Source organism: Mustela nigripes, chromosome 7 (genome assembly GCF_022355385.1).
Source record: "Mustela nigripes isolate SB6536 chromosome 7, MUSNIG.SB6536, whole genome shotgun sequence".
Taxonomy (NCBI): Eukaryota; Metazoa; Chordata; class Mammalia; order Carnivora; family Mustelidae; genus Mustela; species Mustela nigripes.
In genome coordinates, this window is record NC_081563.1 from 102,300,308 (window position 1) to 102,317,175 (window position 16,868).

The 16,868-nt window shown below is 39.9% G+C and overlaps 1 protein-coding gene across 1 annotated transcript in view; it reads left to right on the forward strand.

Moving 5' to 3' along the window:
• The window catches only part of TASP1 (taspase 1), a 277,276-nt gene extending 273,055 nt beyond the window's left edge, over positions 1-4,221 (forward strand). Inside the window, exon 14 of the mRNA XM_059406523.1 lies at positions 3,239-4,221. Coding sequence (XP_059262506.1) covers positions 3,239-3,331 — 93 coding nt within the window. The 3' untranslated portion in view covers positions 3,332-4,221. The remainder of the gene's footprint in view (positions 1-3,238) is intronic.
• Positions 4,222-16,868: the final 12,647 nt, after the last annotated feature.

Here is a 16,868-nt window from a genome sequence, read left to right on the forward strand (position 1 = left end):
GGGAGATCATATGATAGTTGTCTTTCTCTGCTTGACTTATTTCGCTAAGCATGATACGCTCTAGTTCCATCCATGTTGTCGCAAATGGCAAGATTTCATTTCTTTTGATGGCTGCATAGTATTCCATTGTGTATATATACCACATCTTCTTGATCCATTTATCTGTTGATGGACAACCTCTGTCATCTTTTGCAATCCTTTTTCTTTTCCTTCCTAACTCTCCTTGATGCTTTGTAGTTTAGCTTGGTTTATTTAAATGTTCTTCTATCATAAACCTGGAGGGGGGAGTGTCAGAGATAAGTTTGAATTGGCCATCTGTGTTTTTGTAAATCTCAAGGGATTGCTATTAAGGCATAGGGCAAGAATTTCTTCCTTTTAGCTCTGGTCTTTTCCTTGGTCAGCAGGAAATCTGTTGCCTTAAGACCAACCTCCCGCCGGTCAAGTAGCAGGCCATCTGCTTGGACATATGTTCACTCTTTGATCTTTAAACAATTAATTTATTCTCTGATGCCTGGACCACCAGGCCTGCCAGCAGGTCCCACTGGACTCTCCCTGTATCTCTGGGAAACATGAAGACAGATTTCCCTGTGAGCTTTTCTCTTAGGGGACAGATATTTTAACAGACCTGATTGGACAATGCCAACCTATTTGTGAACAGAACCTGATGGTGTTAATGTTTCTTCTATGGGGATCTGCCTTGTAGATTCATTCCCAGCTAGCCTTTTTTCTTAATATTATCATATGGAGTATTATTCTCCACTGGGTAGGAAATTGTCATTTCTGCTTTATTCTTTTTTCTTTATTATTATTATGGTAAAATATGCATAATGAAATTTACCATGTTAACCATTTTTGAATGCAGAGTTCAGTGGCATTTAGTACATTCATATTGTTATGTAACCATCACCACCATCCATCTCCAGAACTTTTTCATCTTCTCAGACTGAAAATTTATACCCACTAAACGGTACTGTCCATTCCCTCTCCCCCAGCGCCTGGCAGCCACCATCTTATTTCCTGTCTCTATGAACTTAACTAATAGATACCTCATGTAAGTGGAACCCTACAATATTTGTTCTTTTGTATTTGGCTTATTTCACTTAGCACAATATCTTCAAAGTTCATTCATGTTGTAGCATATATCAGAGTTTCCTTCATTTTTAGGGTCAAATAATATTCCAAATAATATTACATCAAATTTTGTTTATGAACTCTTGGGTTGTTTCCACCTTTGGGCTATTGAGTCCTTGCTTTCACTTGTTTGGGGTATATATCCATAAGTGGAATTATTGGATCATATGGTAACTTTATGTTTACTTCTTTGGGGAACTCCCATCCTGTTTTCCACCAGGGTTTTGCCTCATTCTTGATCCCTGTCATAGCTGCATGACTCTCTTCATGACCAAAGAGGATGAGATTAGGGATGAAATTGACTGAGGGACTTCTACTCTTTCAGGGATTTTTTTGTCTTTTTAGAAGAATTTAAAAAAAAAACAACTGATGAATGATACCTGGGGGAAAAATTCTCTTTTGCCTCATGTTAAGGAATTCCTGGAAGAATAACGGCTCCATCAACATTGAGCTCTGGGAATTGTGAGAATTGAGATTCTTGTGCCTGATGTGACAAAGACTGCTGGGTAGTGGAATTAAACAATGCACTCTGTTCTAACTCCTGCTAGGTTAATGATGTATCACAAGAAACAAAAGAGCCACAAGCTTTTCTACTGTGGACTCCTCAGGTGCAATATTTCCATATGGTGAGATCCAAGTTTGGCCCTCGATGCAATAATGAGCCCAGATTCTGGGACACCGTTCCCAAAAGCACGAGCCTTGTGAGAGAACTCACTGATACTTGTATCCCAGGAGATACCACAGAGACTGCCTCACCTAGCTCGCTACCTGAGGCAACAGACCTCACCCTGGTAGGTTATAGGTTGCTTCCTGCCTTGCACAGGGAAAAACTCAGTGCCCAGAAAATGTTTGCTATTCTCTAGAACTTTCCAAATTCTTGACTTATGTCAGCTCCTCTAACAGGACTTGGGGATTGAAGTTCAAGAATACTGTCTACCCTCAAACTACAAATCAGTTAGAGCTTAGCTGTCATTCCATCTAAAACATAGGCTCGTTTCATATTTGGTTGCATGAGAGGACGTCATTCCCACTCTAGGCTTGTCCATTTTGCTAGCTGCCTCTAATGGCCTTGCCCTGGGCTCGAACTCACTTTTGTTTAGTCCTTAGGAAAAACTTGTTTAGAGAGCAGAATTAGAGAGGATTAGCTAAGGGATATGCAGTCCTTCTGTTCTTCTTAGAAGCTCCTGGCATTTATCTATCCCTGGATTAAGCCAGATCATCAAAAATAGGAATTCCTGGCTGACGTTGTCCTGACCCCTTATGGAACAGCTTTTACTGTTTTCTATCAGAGCCAGCGTCCTTTGAGTAAAGCTAACACTCAACCCTACAAAACTCCTTGTTATACAACTGATGTCTTCACTCACCCACTAACTGTGGTACCTTCTGTGTATACAGCCCCGTAAGAGAAATAGTTCCCAGGCCTTGTACCAGGAATAGTTATTCCCTTGAGCAGTTGGTTTATTGTGATTCTGGACACACATGAACCACCGCTCTGGTTATGGAATGAGGAAGCTGAGAGATGGGGCAACAGGCTGCTTCCAGCATGGACAGAAGTCAGGTGAGAGTTTGTGTGTTAATCTCATGCCTGTCTTTACCTTATTTTGTAAGCTCCTATTTTTCTTTCAGTCTCATTGCCTCACTTTTGAGGTTGTTGAATTATTGGAATTTTTGCAAGTTATTCCGATCCCTTAGGGAGTAAAACATAAATGTGAATCAGGTATTCTCAGTTGCTTTGGAAGACAAAATGTATATTATTGCTTTTCAGAGAACTAGAATATGTTCAATAAAATTGACCTTAAAACCATTAACTACTGTTCTGAATATGACGAAAATGTAAGTTCTGTGCCCTCAGAAGCCTTTGCTATCTTGTTCATTCTGTACTTGCCATTGCTAGTGCCATGTTTAACAGGTAGTAGATGCTCACTAAACATCCTCTGCAAGATTTGACCAAACAGGATCTCTCTGCACTGAACAGTTACCAGCGTCACGGTCTGGAGATTCTGAGATGCAAAGAGAGTCTGTGGCATTCTAGTACTTCCTCTGTCCTCGTCACTTATGGGAGGACACAGTTGGCCCTTCTAATGCTCTCCTGTCTCCCTCTCTGCAGACTCACATTTCAAGACTCCCTCCTGGTGCAGTGGCCGGACAGTCCGTGGCAATCGAAGGTGGGGTTTGCCGCCTGGAGAACCCAATGAACTGACCCTTCAGGCCGAGCGTGAAGCGTCCGAGAGACATTTCAGAGCCTGAGCATTTCAGGGCTTTTTAACTGAAGTTGGATGTTTTATCTTCGCCATTTTATAATCCCTCTTGCATCCTCGTGCACCGCTCACGACACTAGTGCTGCTGTAGTTAGCGCTTAGTGACCTGCGGACCTGAGTGTGTGTGTGTGCGTGTGCGTGTGTGCAGTGTGTGCGCTTGCTTCTCCCTCGATGAAATACAAACTCCTTATCGTGTAACCTAAGACCGGGAATGATTAAATCACCTTTACAAAACGTGTGCTTTACTGTTTACAAGTAAAACCTAACGTTGCAAAGGAAATGTTTTTGATTTCATACAGAGGTACCAGCTGTCGTTGGTGTAATGTGTCTGAGCTGAAGAGTAAATCTCCTTGTTTAAATGAGTTGACAGTGGTAGTGCTCCATTTAATAACAGTACTAAGTGATAAAGTGTTTTTATTTGTTAACCAGTTTAAGTGGATCCTGTGCTAACTTAAACTGTTATTCTCATCCCCCATATGGGGCATTTTTCTTTAACAAAGAATGGTTTCAGTGAAACAATCTAGCAGAGAATTAAGGTCAGAACCTTTTTAAATAATAGTCTTATTGATAAAGTTTGTACTTCTTTCCTCAAGCTTTTCTAAGCTTAAATACTGCATATCTTCGAGCTATATGTACTATATTATGAGAGAATATGTAAAGAGAACATACAGGAATGCACAGTCCTTAATTTGTGTATAATGGAATGTTATTTACAATGTAACACTGTAAATAAGAAAGCAAAATTTATGGGAAAATTCAATATTATCTTTGTTTCTTGTTTAAATATATTTTTAAGATAAAGGCACAAAAATAAAAGAAGCGTATTACTGAGTGTAGTGTGTGATTAGTGTGTGATTCCTCCTCAGACTAATAAATTATCTTTTGAATTGTAGATTGGAGAGCCATTTTTAATTTTATTTGTAAAAAGTTACTTCTTGCAGAATTCATACCTTTATTTATTTATTTTTTTGCTATGGTTCTGATAGTTCAAAACCAGTCTTTATGCAAGTTAGGCTGGACACTAACAAGATGAAAGTTGAGCTTCGTTCATGATTGAGTGGTCAGTATCAAGATTCTAAAGTTTTTATTGCAGGTTGATTAAAAAAAATAAAGGGGAGGAATAAGAACTCTCTGCTTTGGAAAATTGTAGTGGCCGCTGAAAACCCAAGGGTTTCAGTTGATAAATTGTTTCTAAATGTTATATTTAGTGATTTTGGAGCCACATAAGGAAACCAAGACTTTTCTTTTGATTTTGTGTAAGAAGTGGCTATCAAGAAGATACTAAAGATAGCCTCCCTCAGGGAGAGGAAGTTCCCTGCACCATATAATCATGGCCCTGGGCGGTAACTGATAAAGCCCCAGATGAAATTATACCCTCGACATCGATGTATGGCCAAATTATAAAGGAAAGACAACCAAAATGGAGTGGGTGTAAATATGAATGATTTGGGAGTTGCTGATTTATATTCCTTGTACAGGCAATTACATTGGTCTCGCTGTGTTCTTGTAGACAGGTTGGTGCCGTGGTATCTGTTTCTCATTCTTAATGAGGCTGAGAACTTAGTAAGCGATGGACTGGCTGGTGGGGAGCCTTTGGCTTCAAAAGCTTTCAAAAAGACCTGTTACCTGTTGGCAGGGTTTTTTGAGGAACTGGACTGGATCACATAAAACTATCAGGACACTTTGGAGTCTGAAAATCATCTGACCTACTTCACCAGGAATGCCATTTCTTTTCATCTTCTTTTGACTTTATTCTACTCATATTTAAAAGTTTGGGCTTGTTCAAGACCCCTTTTATGAAGAGTTTAAAAACTGGTCAGTGTAAAAGAGCTTTATTCTCCAATTCCCATTTTTTTTTTTTTTTAATTTAAGGAATAGTGTCAAACCAGGAGTCAAAAAAAAAAAAAAAAAAGTGATAGAATCATGGAGGCAAAAAACATAAAGGGTGATGTAAATTCCTTAGTGATCAGTTCAGATATTAAAGAGCAGAATCGATCCAGAGGATAATCTACCTCATTTCACACAAGAGTAGAAAGGGTTGAAAGATAAGAAAGTAATCTCTTTCCCTAGTCTGCCTTATATCATCAAAATGCTGAAGCAGTATTTTAACATGGATGATCTTTACTATAGGCCTATTTTCTGCTTCTCTTTAAGCCCTGATGGTTGGATGCTTGGTTCTCTTGAGTATAAGTAAACCTGGTCTGGATTCCTCAAGGCTAACCCTGTGATCCTGCTCTGGGTTTGGCAACGGGAGTTTTCTGGAAGTGGCCAGGAAATGGAGGGCATGTGCTCTACCTGCAGGAAGCCGCAGCACCTGTGCTGAGTGCCGAGGCCTGAAGGCCTTGCCTGGGCCCAACCTCCCCGCTTGTCAGCTCTGCCTGTTTTGTCTGCCTCCTGTGTGTCTGACGAGGGCAGGCCCTTCCTCCTCTTTTCCTTGCTGCTTTGAATTGTGAAGTTGAAGTCTGACAGCAATGTCTGTTAGAATTGTGGACAAAGTATGTATAAAAGTCCTAAATGCTAGTCTGTGGCACTTGTCTATGAGCAAAATAGATAACTTTTAGCTCATAGCTGTGGGGACCTCTCTTTGGCTGCTCAAAAGTCTTTTTTGCCGAATTGCTCACTGTGTCCCATGTTTGAGAGTGATGATGGTACATTGTTCACCTGCAAATAAGTGCGGTCATTATTCTGTTCTGAAGCATAGGTAAGAGCGGGGAGGGAGGAAAGGACATTGTGAAGGAGGGAACATTTAGAAAAGTCCTGAAATTATTCTTGAATCTTGAGATTGTATTAAATTATTGTGGAATTTTTAAAAAACAATCTGGAGCACTGGGTGTTAATACTCAAACAATTATGGAATACTACATCAAAAACTAAATGATGCACTGTATGGTGACTAACATAATAAAAAAAAGAAAAGAAATTAAAAAATCTGGTCATTGTTTTAAAAGCAATTCATGCTCACTACAAAAAATCAGAAAATAAATAAGGAAAGCAAAACAACAACAACAACACCTACAAACAAACAAACAAAAAACAACCCAGAAAAACCAGCCCAACAAAAATGAACTCATAACCCCACTTCCCTAGAGATAATATTTAGTAACACTTTATCTTGTATCCCTAGACTTTTTGTGCATGAATTTTCTATGTTTTTAACACCAAAATGGGTTTACATAACCTGCTGTTTTCACTTAAGTCTATCCTAGAAGGATGTCCAGACTTATAAGAATTACTTCATTTATTATTGGTTCGGCTACTGCTCTTCAGTACATATATTAGTGTACTGAACAGTTCAGTACATATATCCTTAGTGTTCTATAGAAACCTATCCCAGGACTAACCGTATAGTCAGCTTCTGTTTTCTTCGGCCACAGGTCCGCACCGTGCCAAGGTCTGATTTGCCAATGAAAGCCCGCCGAGCAGGGGTCCTAGAGCAGACCACTGTCATTGCCCATTGATCCTCCAGTTCAGAGTGCCTCAGAAAACATTCAGTGGCTAACATCTGCACCTCTGTGTCTGAGGACTTGTTCTGGAACTATAGAAACCTGCACTGTCCCTGCACACAGCAGACCAGAAATGCCCAGGAATCAGCAGCCCCAGAAGCAGCTCTCAACCACTGATGAGCAGGAGTTGTATTAATATGCTCACTCCCTAGCTTTGTGGGTGGTATAAGTCTGGGGTATGTGTTTTACCCTGTTTTTGAGAGATTTCCCACAGAAATTAAGCTTCAGTTCCCCTCTGTGGTAGTTGACTTATTAATACACCTCATGTTGACCTTCTTCCCTTCCCTGTATCCTTTTTGTTCCCCTATTTGTGTGTCCTTGGGTCATCTCCCAGACAAACTCTCACTTGCCACCTTGTCACAGGGTTGCTTCTTGAGGACTTGAAGCTAAGAAACATTCCATTCTCTTTGGCCAAAAGGCCTTGATGGGCCTTTATACCCTCTTCTGCTGAGAGGGTGGACTCACCTGTCTGCTTGGGCCCGGTTTGGGAAGCAGATGTGTTTCTGATGAACCATCTTCATCCCTCATATCTGACTGAACATTCTCCAAGTGATAAGACTGGATGTGGCACAGAAGCGGAAGGAAGTCCACAGGTTGGTCAGTGATGCCAGGCACCGGACAGCTGGAGACAGGTGCATGCTTTTAAGGGGGTGGGGAAAAATCAAGCTGAAGAGCAGCAGTCCATCAAGGATTGAGGGACTTCAGGGAAGGAATCTGGAATCATGTTAATGGTACTCGGAAGAAACCATAGCCAAAGGTGTGTGATGACTTTAAGAGACCTGAAGAGACAAAACAGTGGTAGCCAGTGTCCCCCCATCATGAACACATCTCCAGGATGACCACACTGTAACAACCAATATGGCACCCACTTTCAGAATGTCGTCTCTCAAGCCTGGGTATCCCCAACATAATTTTATGGTGAAATTTTTAAAAAATGCCTCCCAACATTTTTCTGAAAACAAAATGCTTATTAAGTCAAGCACATCAACTTTTTTTTTTTTTTTAAACATAAGCCCTACAATTGTTCAACATTGTGAATCCCTTTGTGCCAAGAAGCCCAGTCTCCCATCCAACTTAAGGTTCCAGTGGTTAGTCGTGGTGTGAAGGACTGAAGGGGGACTATGAGTGGAAGCTACTCCTCCCTCCCAGGAACACTTGCCCAAGAAAAGGTTGAGCCCAGAAGAAATGAGTCCATGTGAATATGATTAAGTTGTTTTACTTCAGCTACATCCTAAACCGTTCCCAAATCCTGATTAAGCAGGGATGGAGATGGGTGGATAAATGCAGGAGGCTGCACAGGTTGGGAATGAGTGAGCAGGAGGTTGACAGCATAAAAGTAATCCTTTCACATTAATATTTGCTCTGGAGCATTAAGAATTCTTAAGGGGTACACACTGCTTTTCCCCAATACTTAATTTGGGTTCAAGTTTATAAGGTATTAGTCCAAATACCTATCATCAGAGACCTACAGGCTGATGAAAGTGACCAGGCAGTTTTTCTTTGCCCTCATAGTACTACCTCTGAAGTGTATGGCCACAGGAAGGATTAAATCTAAAACTGGCAAGGGCCTCACTCCCGAGGCTGTGCACTTCCAGCCAAGCTCAAGGTGGCTCATTGTGACCAGTTGCAGAAAGCAGCCAACAGAGCAAGCACGATGGTTTCTCCTTTAGGTGGTTGATCCCCAAGCCTTGAAACCACAGTGGCGAAGCTGGAAACACTGGGCTAGGGTCTCTCGGCCCTGATGGGGATTTCACTGATTGTCAGCAGAGCTTCAGAACCTGGACAGAAAAAAATAATCAGTTCCTTTAATCACTGCTGTTGCTGTTACATCAGGGGTCCAAAAGGTTGCTCTTCAAATGAAGGAGCCTTGGAAAATCCAACAATGCTTACAAGATAGAAGATCTTGTTCTTCTCATAGATTAAGTAAAATATGTTCTTCTTTTTAAATATAATTTTATTTTTTCAGTGTTCCAAGAATCGTTGTTTATGCACCACACCCAGAAAAATATGTTCTTTTTCATTGATAAGCATAGTTAGATTTTAATCTGTCCCCCCAAGTTATCCCCCCAAAACCTATTAACTAGTAGCCTTTTCCATCTAGTTAATGGTAACTCCATCCTTCTGGGTGCTCAGGCCCAAATTCTTGGGGTCATTTTTTTTTTTTTTAATATATCTATTGTTGCATAACCTCCCTAAATCTTAGTAGTTTCAACAAGTATTTTGTTTTCTCACAGTTGTGTCAATTAGGCTGGGCTTCACCTAGTGGGTTTTCTGTGATGCTTGTCGGTAGTCACAGGTTTGCTGTGTTCAGCTGGAGTGTGAGCTGGGAGCTGGGCCCGATGAGCTTCCTTCCTTTTCTTTGCAAGCTCAAGGTCTTTCCTTCTGCTTGTGGCCACTCTACATGGTCTTTGCATGCTGCTTCTCCCATAAGACGTGGCAGCTCAAGTTCCCAGGAGCATTGAAAGTAAAAGCTACCAGGCCCTTTTAAGGTTTAAACGGCCAGAACTGGCCAGCCTTACTTTTGCCACATATATTGCTCAAATCAAGTCACTGGGCTCAACCCAGATTCATGAGGGGCCTGCATCAAGGTATTAATACAGAGACAAGGCTCTTTGGGGGGCCACCAAACTGAACTTCTTGAATCTGCTTTTTCTCCTATTTTGGAACCGATCCATTACTAAATGCTATTGTCCTGAATTCAACCACTTCTCTCCCTTTCCACCTCTACCATCCAGATCATCTCTTCCCCAAGTTACAACAACAGCAGCCTCCCCACAGCCGCAGTTACATGCCCACTCAGCAGCCAGGAGGAGTCTGATCATGGTGCTCCTCTGCTCAAAACCTGACAGTACACCTTGCCCCGCCATCCTTACAAGACCCTGGGATCTGCTCCCTGTCATTCTCCAACTCACTTCCCGTTATAGCCCTTGCTCACTCTGCTCCAGTCATCCTGGCATCCTTGCCGTTCCAGCAGCCCAGACCACCTCCCATCTCAGAACCACTGCACGTGCCTTTACCTCTCCTCCTTTCCAGATGGATCCACATGGCTTGCCACTCCCTTATTTCCTTCAATTCTTTGCTTAAATGTTATTGTCTCTCTCTTTTTTAAAGATTTTATTTATTTCGTTAGCTAGTTAATTGTCAGAGAGAGAGAGTGCACACACGAGCAGGGGGAGTGGCAGGCAGAGAGAGAAGCAGTATCCCCACCTAGCATGGAGCCTGATTCGGGACTTGATCCCAGGATCCCGGGATCATGACCTGAGCTCAAGGCAAATGCTTAACTGACTGAGCAACCCAGGTGTCCCTATATGTTACCTTCTCAATGAGCACCCTTCTCACCACACTCCTCCCACCACTCTGTGTCCTGTCCCCTTTCTGCTTTATTTTTTCCTTCTGGCACTCGCCTTTCCAATCTACCATATCATTGACACATTGGTTTGGTTTAGGTGTCTCCCTCCATTGGCAGGTACACTTCCTGTTGAAAACAGGAATTTTTCTGTTGTTCATTCTATACTTCCAGGACCAAGAACAGTACCTGGTACATCATAGGTCCTCACTAAATGTTTGTTGAGTGAATAAGTATTTGTTGAGTAAATAAATGGTTCTTCATGGTGACATGGAAGGGGCACTATGGAACAGTGTATTAGTTTTCTATTCCTGCCCTAATAAATTGTTATAAACTTAACAGCTTAGAACAACACATATGTATTATCTAACAATTCTGTAAGTCAGAAATCCTCAGCTGGATTATTTGCTCCAGCACCTGAAAGGCTAAAATCAAGGTGTTGGCAGGGCTGCATTCCTTCTGGGAGGCACTACGGGAGAACTTGTTTCCAGCTCATTCAGGTTTTTGGCAGAATTTAGTTCCATGAGGTTGTAAGAATGAAATCCCCTTTTCCTTGCTGGCTGTTGGCTGAAGAAAGTAAATATAGGGGTGCCTGGGTGGCTCCGTGGGTAAAAGCCTCTGCCTTTGGCTCAGGTCATGATCTCAGGGTCCTGGGATCAAGCCCCGCATTGGGCTCTTTGCTCAGCAGGGAGCCTGCTTCCCTTCCTCTCTCACTGCCTGCCTCTCTGCCTACTTGTGATCTCTGTCTGTCAAATGAATAAATAAAATCTTAAAAAAAGGAAAGTAAATATAACAAACCTACATATATATGCTTGCTCTCTCTTATCTTGACTTCTTTGACATAAAAATTATATTAAGTAATAATGATAATGATTTATCATTGCATTTGCAACATTTATAGATGTAATATGTGTGACAATAATAGGACAAAAAGAAAATCACGAGTAGGGCTATATAAGAGTAACATTTCTGCCCCTTGCTGGAATTGTATGAATATAAATCTGAAGTTCATTCTGGTAAAGTGATACATATGGGAATCCCTAGAGCAACCACTAAGAAAATAACTAAATAGTGGAAAAATTATTAAAGGAATCAAATGACACTAGAAATAATCACTTGGTACAAAATAAGCAGTAAAGGAATAGGAACAAAATAGAAATGGAACAAGATAGACATATAGAAAACAAAAAATTAATCTACACTCTAATAACATTAGGTGTTGTACTAGTCAGGATTCTCCAGAGAAATAGAACCAATAGGAGCTGTATGTGTGCTTGTATATAAATGATTTTTCATAAGAAACTGGATTGTACAATTATGGAGCCTGGCAAAGCCAAATCTGCAATGTGGGCCAGCAGGCTTGAGCCCTAGGAGCCCAGTGGTGCAGTGCCAGTGTGAAGGTCAGCAGTTTGGAGACCCTGGAGAGTCAATGGTGCAGAGGAAGTCTGAAGAAAGTCTCTTGGAGAGTTCCTTCTTGCTCAGGGATTCATTCAGGATTTTAACTGATTGGATAACATTTAACATTCTGGTGGGCCATCTACTTTATTCAGTATTCCACTAATTTAAATGTTAATCTCGTCCCAAAACACCCACTAAATTGACACATAAAGTCAACCATTACAGATGTGAATGAATTAAACAATCCAATCAAAAGGCTGAGAGTGTCAGAATGGATTAAAAAACAAATTTCAATTATATGCTGTCTACAGGAGACACGCTTTAGACTCAAATATACAAATAGGTTGAAAGTAAAAGAATGGAAAAATATATCATGCAAACAGCAACCATAAAAAAATCTGAAGAGGCTATACTAGTATTAGACAAAACAGACTTGAACACAACAGGTATTGCTAGAGATAAAAGGGGCATTTTATAATGATAAAAGGACCGATCCATGAGGAATTCATAACAATTATAAACACATAAACATTTAACAGCACAGCCCCAAAGTCCATGAAGCAAAGGCTGATGGAGTTGAGGGGAAGAATAGACAAGTCAGCAATAATGGAGACTTCAATACCTCACTCTATATTGTATAGAACGATTGGGCAAGAGGTCAACAAGGAAATGAAAGACTTGCACACCACTATACACAAGGCACACCTGACAGACAGCCACAGAAGGCCTTACCCATCAACAGCAGAGTACACATTCTTCTAGGATGTACATGAAGCATTCTTCAAGATGGCCCTTAGACTAGGCCATAATACAAACTTCAAGTTGAAAAGGATTGAGATCAAAACAAGTATGTTCTCTGATCACAATAGAATATACTTAGAAATTACTAAAGGAAAGAAACAGAACAAACTCAGCAATATGTGGAAGTTAGACAAGGGGCTACTACATAATCAATAATCCAATGACAGTCTCAGTTGGTGGAGTGTACAACTCTTTATCTTAGGTTTGTGAGTTTGAGTTTCACATTGGGTATAGCGATTACTTAGAAATAAAATCTTAAAAAGACACACACAGGTAAAATAGAAAATACTTCAAAATGAATTCAAGACATAACATACAAAAAACTTATGGGATTCAGCTAAAGCAGTGCTTAGAGGGAAATTTATAGCTGTAATTGCCTACATTAAAAAAGAAGAAAGATATCAGATCAACAACCAAACACTCCACTTTAAGATATGAGAAAAAGAAGAGCAAACTCAATCCAAATCAAGTAGAAGGAGGAAATAATGAGGATTAATTGAGAATAGAAAGACAGTAGAGAAAATCAATAAAGCCGAAGTTGGTTCTTCAAAAAGATCAGCAAAATTGACAGATTGTTAACTATACAGACTAAGAAAAAAGAAAAGACTCAGATTAATAAAATCATAAATAAAAGAGGGGATAGTGTTATGTAACTGACAGAAATAGGACATAAAGGGAATGTCATAAACAACGAAATGTCAACAAGTTACATAGTTTAGATAAAATTGACAAATGCCTACAAAGATACACACTACCACAAGTGACCCAAAAAGAAATAGAAATTCAAATAAACTAATATCAAGTAAAAAGATTAAATTAGTAAGCAAAAATCTTCCCAGAAAGAAAGTCTGGGACTAGATGCTATGTCAGTTAATTCTACCAAACATTTAGAGAATTAATACCAATTCTACACAGACTTTTCCAAAAAAACAGAAGAGGATGGGAACCTCCTCAATTATTCCATGAGGTGCAGTCACTCAGTCAGGCAGCTCTCCTCAAATAGTTAAACACTGAGTTTTTTCCCCTCTTGGTATATACTCAGGAGAAATAAAAATAAATCACACAAAAACATGGACATGAATGTTCACAGCAGCTTTTTTCTTAAGTAATTTTATTTTATTTTTTTAAATTCATTTGACAGAGATCCCAAGTAGGCAGAGAGGCAGGCAGAGAGAGAGGCAGACTCCCTGCTGAGCAGAAAGCCCAATGCGGGGCTCCATCCCAGGACCCTGGGGATCATGACCTGAGCCGAAGGCAGAGGCTTTTAACCCACTGAGCCACCCAGCGCCCCCATAGCAGCATTATTTAATAGTCACAAAGTGAAAATAACACTAATGTTCACCAACTGATAAACAAAAACGTAGTATATATCCATATAATGAAATATTATTTGGCAATAAATATAATAAAATACTGATAAATACAACAACATGAATGGATTTGGAAAGCATTATGCTACACAAAAGAAGCCAGTCACAAAGGACCATATATTGTATGATCCCATTTATTGGAAATGCCCAGTAGAGATAAATTTATAGAAACAATCTATAGACTAGTAGTTTTTTAGAGCTGGGAAGGATGGGGGAAGGAAGGTTAAGTGGTGGTAAATTAAGAGTGTGGGGTTTCCTTTAGGATTAATTCATGATGTGTTTTAATTATGATGCTGAATGCACACCTGTGTGACTATAATAAAAGCCATTGAATTGTATATTTTAAATGGGTGAGTTTAAATTCACCCATTATTTCATTAAATTTACGATAATGTAAGTCATATCTCAGTAAGTTGCTAAAAAACAAACAAACAAAAAAAGGATATAATTCAGGAATAAATACTGGTAAAGAATACCATACCCTATCAAATTCTTCACTTTCTTGGTGGATCATTTCCAGTTTTTCCAAACATTTTTCACATGTATAATTAGAAATTAAGGTGCTTTTAATTTTTAAAAAAATTTTAAAGATTTTATTTATTTATTTGAGAGAGAGAGAACACAAGTGGGGAAGGGGAGAAGCAGAGGAAGAGGGAGAAATAGGCTCCCCACCAAGCTGGGAGCCTGATGCAGGGCTTGATCCCATGACCCTGAGATCATGACCTGAGCCAAAGGCAGATGTTTAACCAACTAAGCCACCCAGGTGTCCCCCAAATTAAGGTGTTTTTAAATAACCACAATAACTGGGCCATATTATTACATCTAAAACATTTTACAATTATTCTTTCATATCATTAAAACTTTGTTAAGTGATCAAGTTTCTAATTGCAGTATATAGTAGTTTGGGCTCAGTCATCCATAACAAAGTACAGTAGTCTGGGTGGCTTAACCAATAGAAATTTATTTTCCTCACAGTTCTAGAAGTAACAAGTCTGAGATCCAGGTGTTGGTGGGTTTGATTTTTTCTGAGGCCTCCCTCCCTGGATCGCAGGTGGCCATCCCTATCTGTTTTGTTCGGAGTTGTCTTTCCTCTGTGCATGTCTGTATCCTAAGCTCCTCTTCCTATAAGGACACCAGTCATCTCAGATTAAGGCCCATTCACATGACCTCATTTTACGTTAATTGCCTCTTTAAGGGCTATATCTCCCATAACAGTTATATTCTGAGGTATTAGAGCTTAGGATTTCAACATATGAATTTTGGTGCGGGAGGCACAATCTACCCATAACACGTTGTAAAGGTCATTTAAAAAATATTTTCTTGTTTGAATGAGGGACTCTCATAAAGGAAAAATGAAAGCCCCACAGTTTCCTATTGTTAACATAAATTACTTCCAACTATTGCCACTTCAAAGTGTACAAATATAAAACTAAGTTTAACTTCTTACGCGTATAGCTCATTTACAATTATAAATCCAAGTAGACTTACAAGTGAACACAACAAAATCTAAAATTAAAGTTTATGTTAACAATATATGATGGTTATATTACACTGTTTTGGTTACAGTTTTACCTTCAATCATTATCTGATTTTATTTTGGTTATTGTTTTTCTCAGTCCTAAAATTTCTATATGATATTTCTTTGTACCTTAAATTTCTTTGCTGAAACTTTCTATATTTTATTCATTGGTTTCAAGCATGTTCATAATTGTTTATCAAAGCATTTTTATAATGGCTGCTTTAAATTCTTTTTCAGCTAATTCTAACATCTTGGTGTTGACATCTATTGATTGTCTTTTGTCATTCTAATTGAGATCTTCTTGGTTCTTGGTATGAGTGGCATTCCACTGAAACCTGGATATTTTGGTAATCATTTTATGAGTCTCTGGATCTTACTTAAATCTTGTGTTTTAACAGGACTCCTCTTTAACAGGTCACCTTTTTGGTGGGAGAAGTGGGGTGTTCCCTTGTAACTTGCCAGTTGGAAGTAGAGAAGTCTGTTTTCTCTACTCAGCTCCTTTGACCCATCTAGGGGAGTGGTTCCTCATTACCCCTTGGTGGAGGTGGGAGTTCAGGCTTCCACTAGGGTTTTTGCTGGCATCCTGCCCACTGGGAGGGGAAGGGGCTCTTTACTCCCTGGAGATGAAAATCTCCTTTCCCCTTTGGCCTTCTATGATTCCACTTGGCAGAGGGGGTCCTAATGAGGATAAAAGTCTAGGTTCTCCCCATGACCTTCACTGGAAGGAGTGGGGGTGCAGTTGCAGCCTTTTTGTTTATTATGGTGTTTGGCTGGAAGTAGAGCTATTCTTGTCTCAAAGTTTTCTGTTCTGCTAGACTGCCCCTTTCTTGGTCAATTGGCCTGAGAGAGCAGACTTTTCCTAGGGCTCTTTTGTCTGTGTCCGTTGGTATTTCTGGGTTGCTGGCTTCTCCAGTAACCAGTCTGGGATAGATGAGGCAAAACAAAACCTCAGGGAATTCATCACCATGGTCCTCAGGACATACGGTCCCAAACTGGCCTTGCCTTATTTTCTCCACCTTCCAACTTTTCCCATGTAAAATGCCCCATGTTTTTACCTGTGCTTAATGGAAGGAATAAGGGAACGTTCCTCTACTCCATCCTTCCAGAAGCCAAATCCTGATTTTTATTATAGAAGCCTTTATTTGGAAGCTGAGTATTTCACTAGTTGACTTGATTCTTTTGATTTTGAACTTGACAGCCCTCACTTGAGTTGCTAACATGCATTATACTTCCGTTTTAACAATAAACTTGTTTTTAGCTATCTATCCATTATTTTTCTAGCCAATCCACTTAATAGATACCCTGAGAATTTGCAATGTATCCATTTCACGAAAAATTCCTGGTTGAGGGTTTACCACTACATTTACTGTTGACAAAGGTTGGTGTGTACATAGATTGACCCGTGCACCACCTCTGCTCAACCCTGAACAGAAAGATAAGACCACAAAGTTTATTTTGCTTTCAGCAATTTCAATTCAGAAATTGATCATGACTCAATTTCTTTCACTTACTCTTTTCCAGCTTGCTGTAACCTTCATTTGG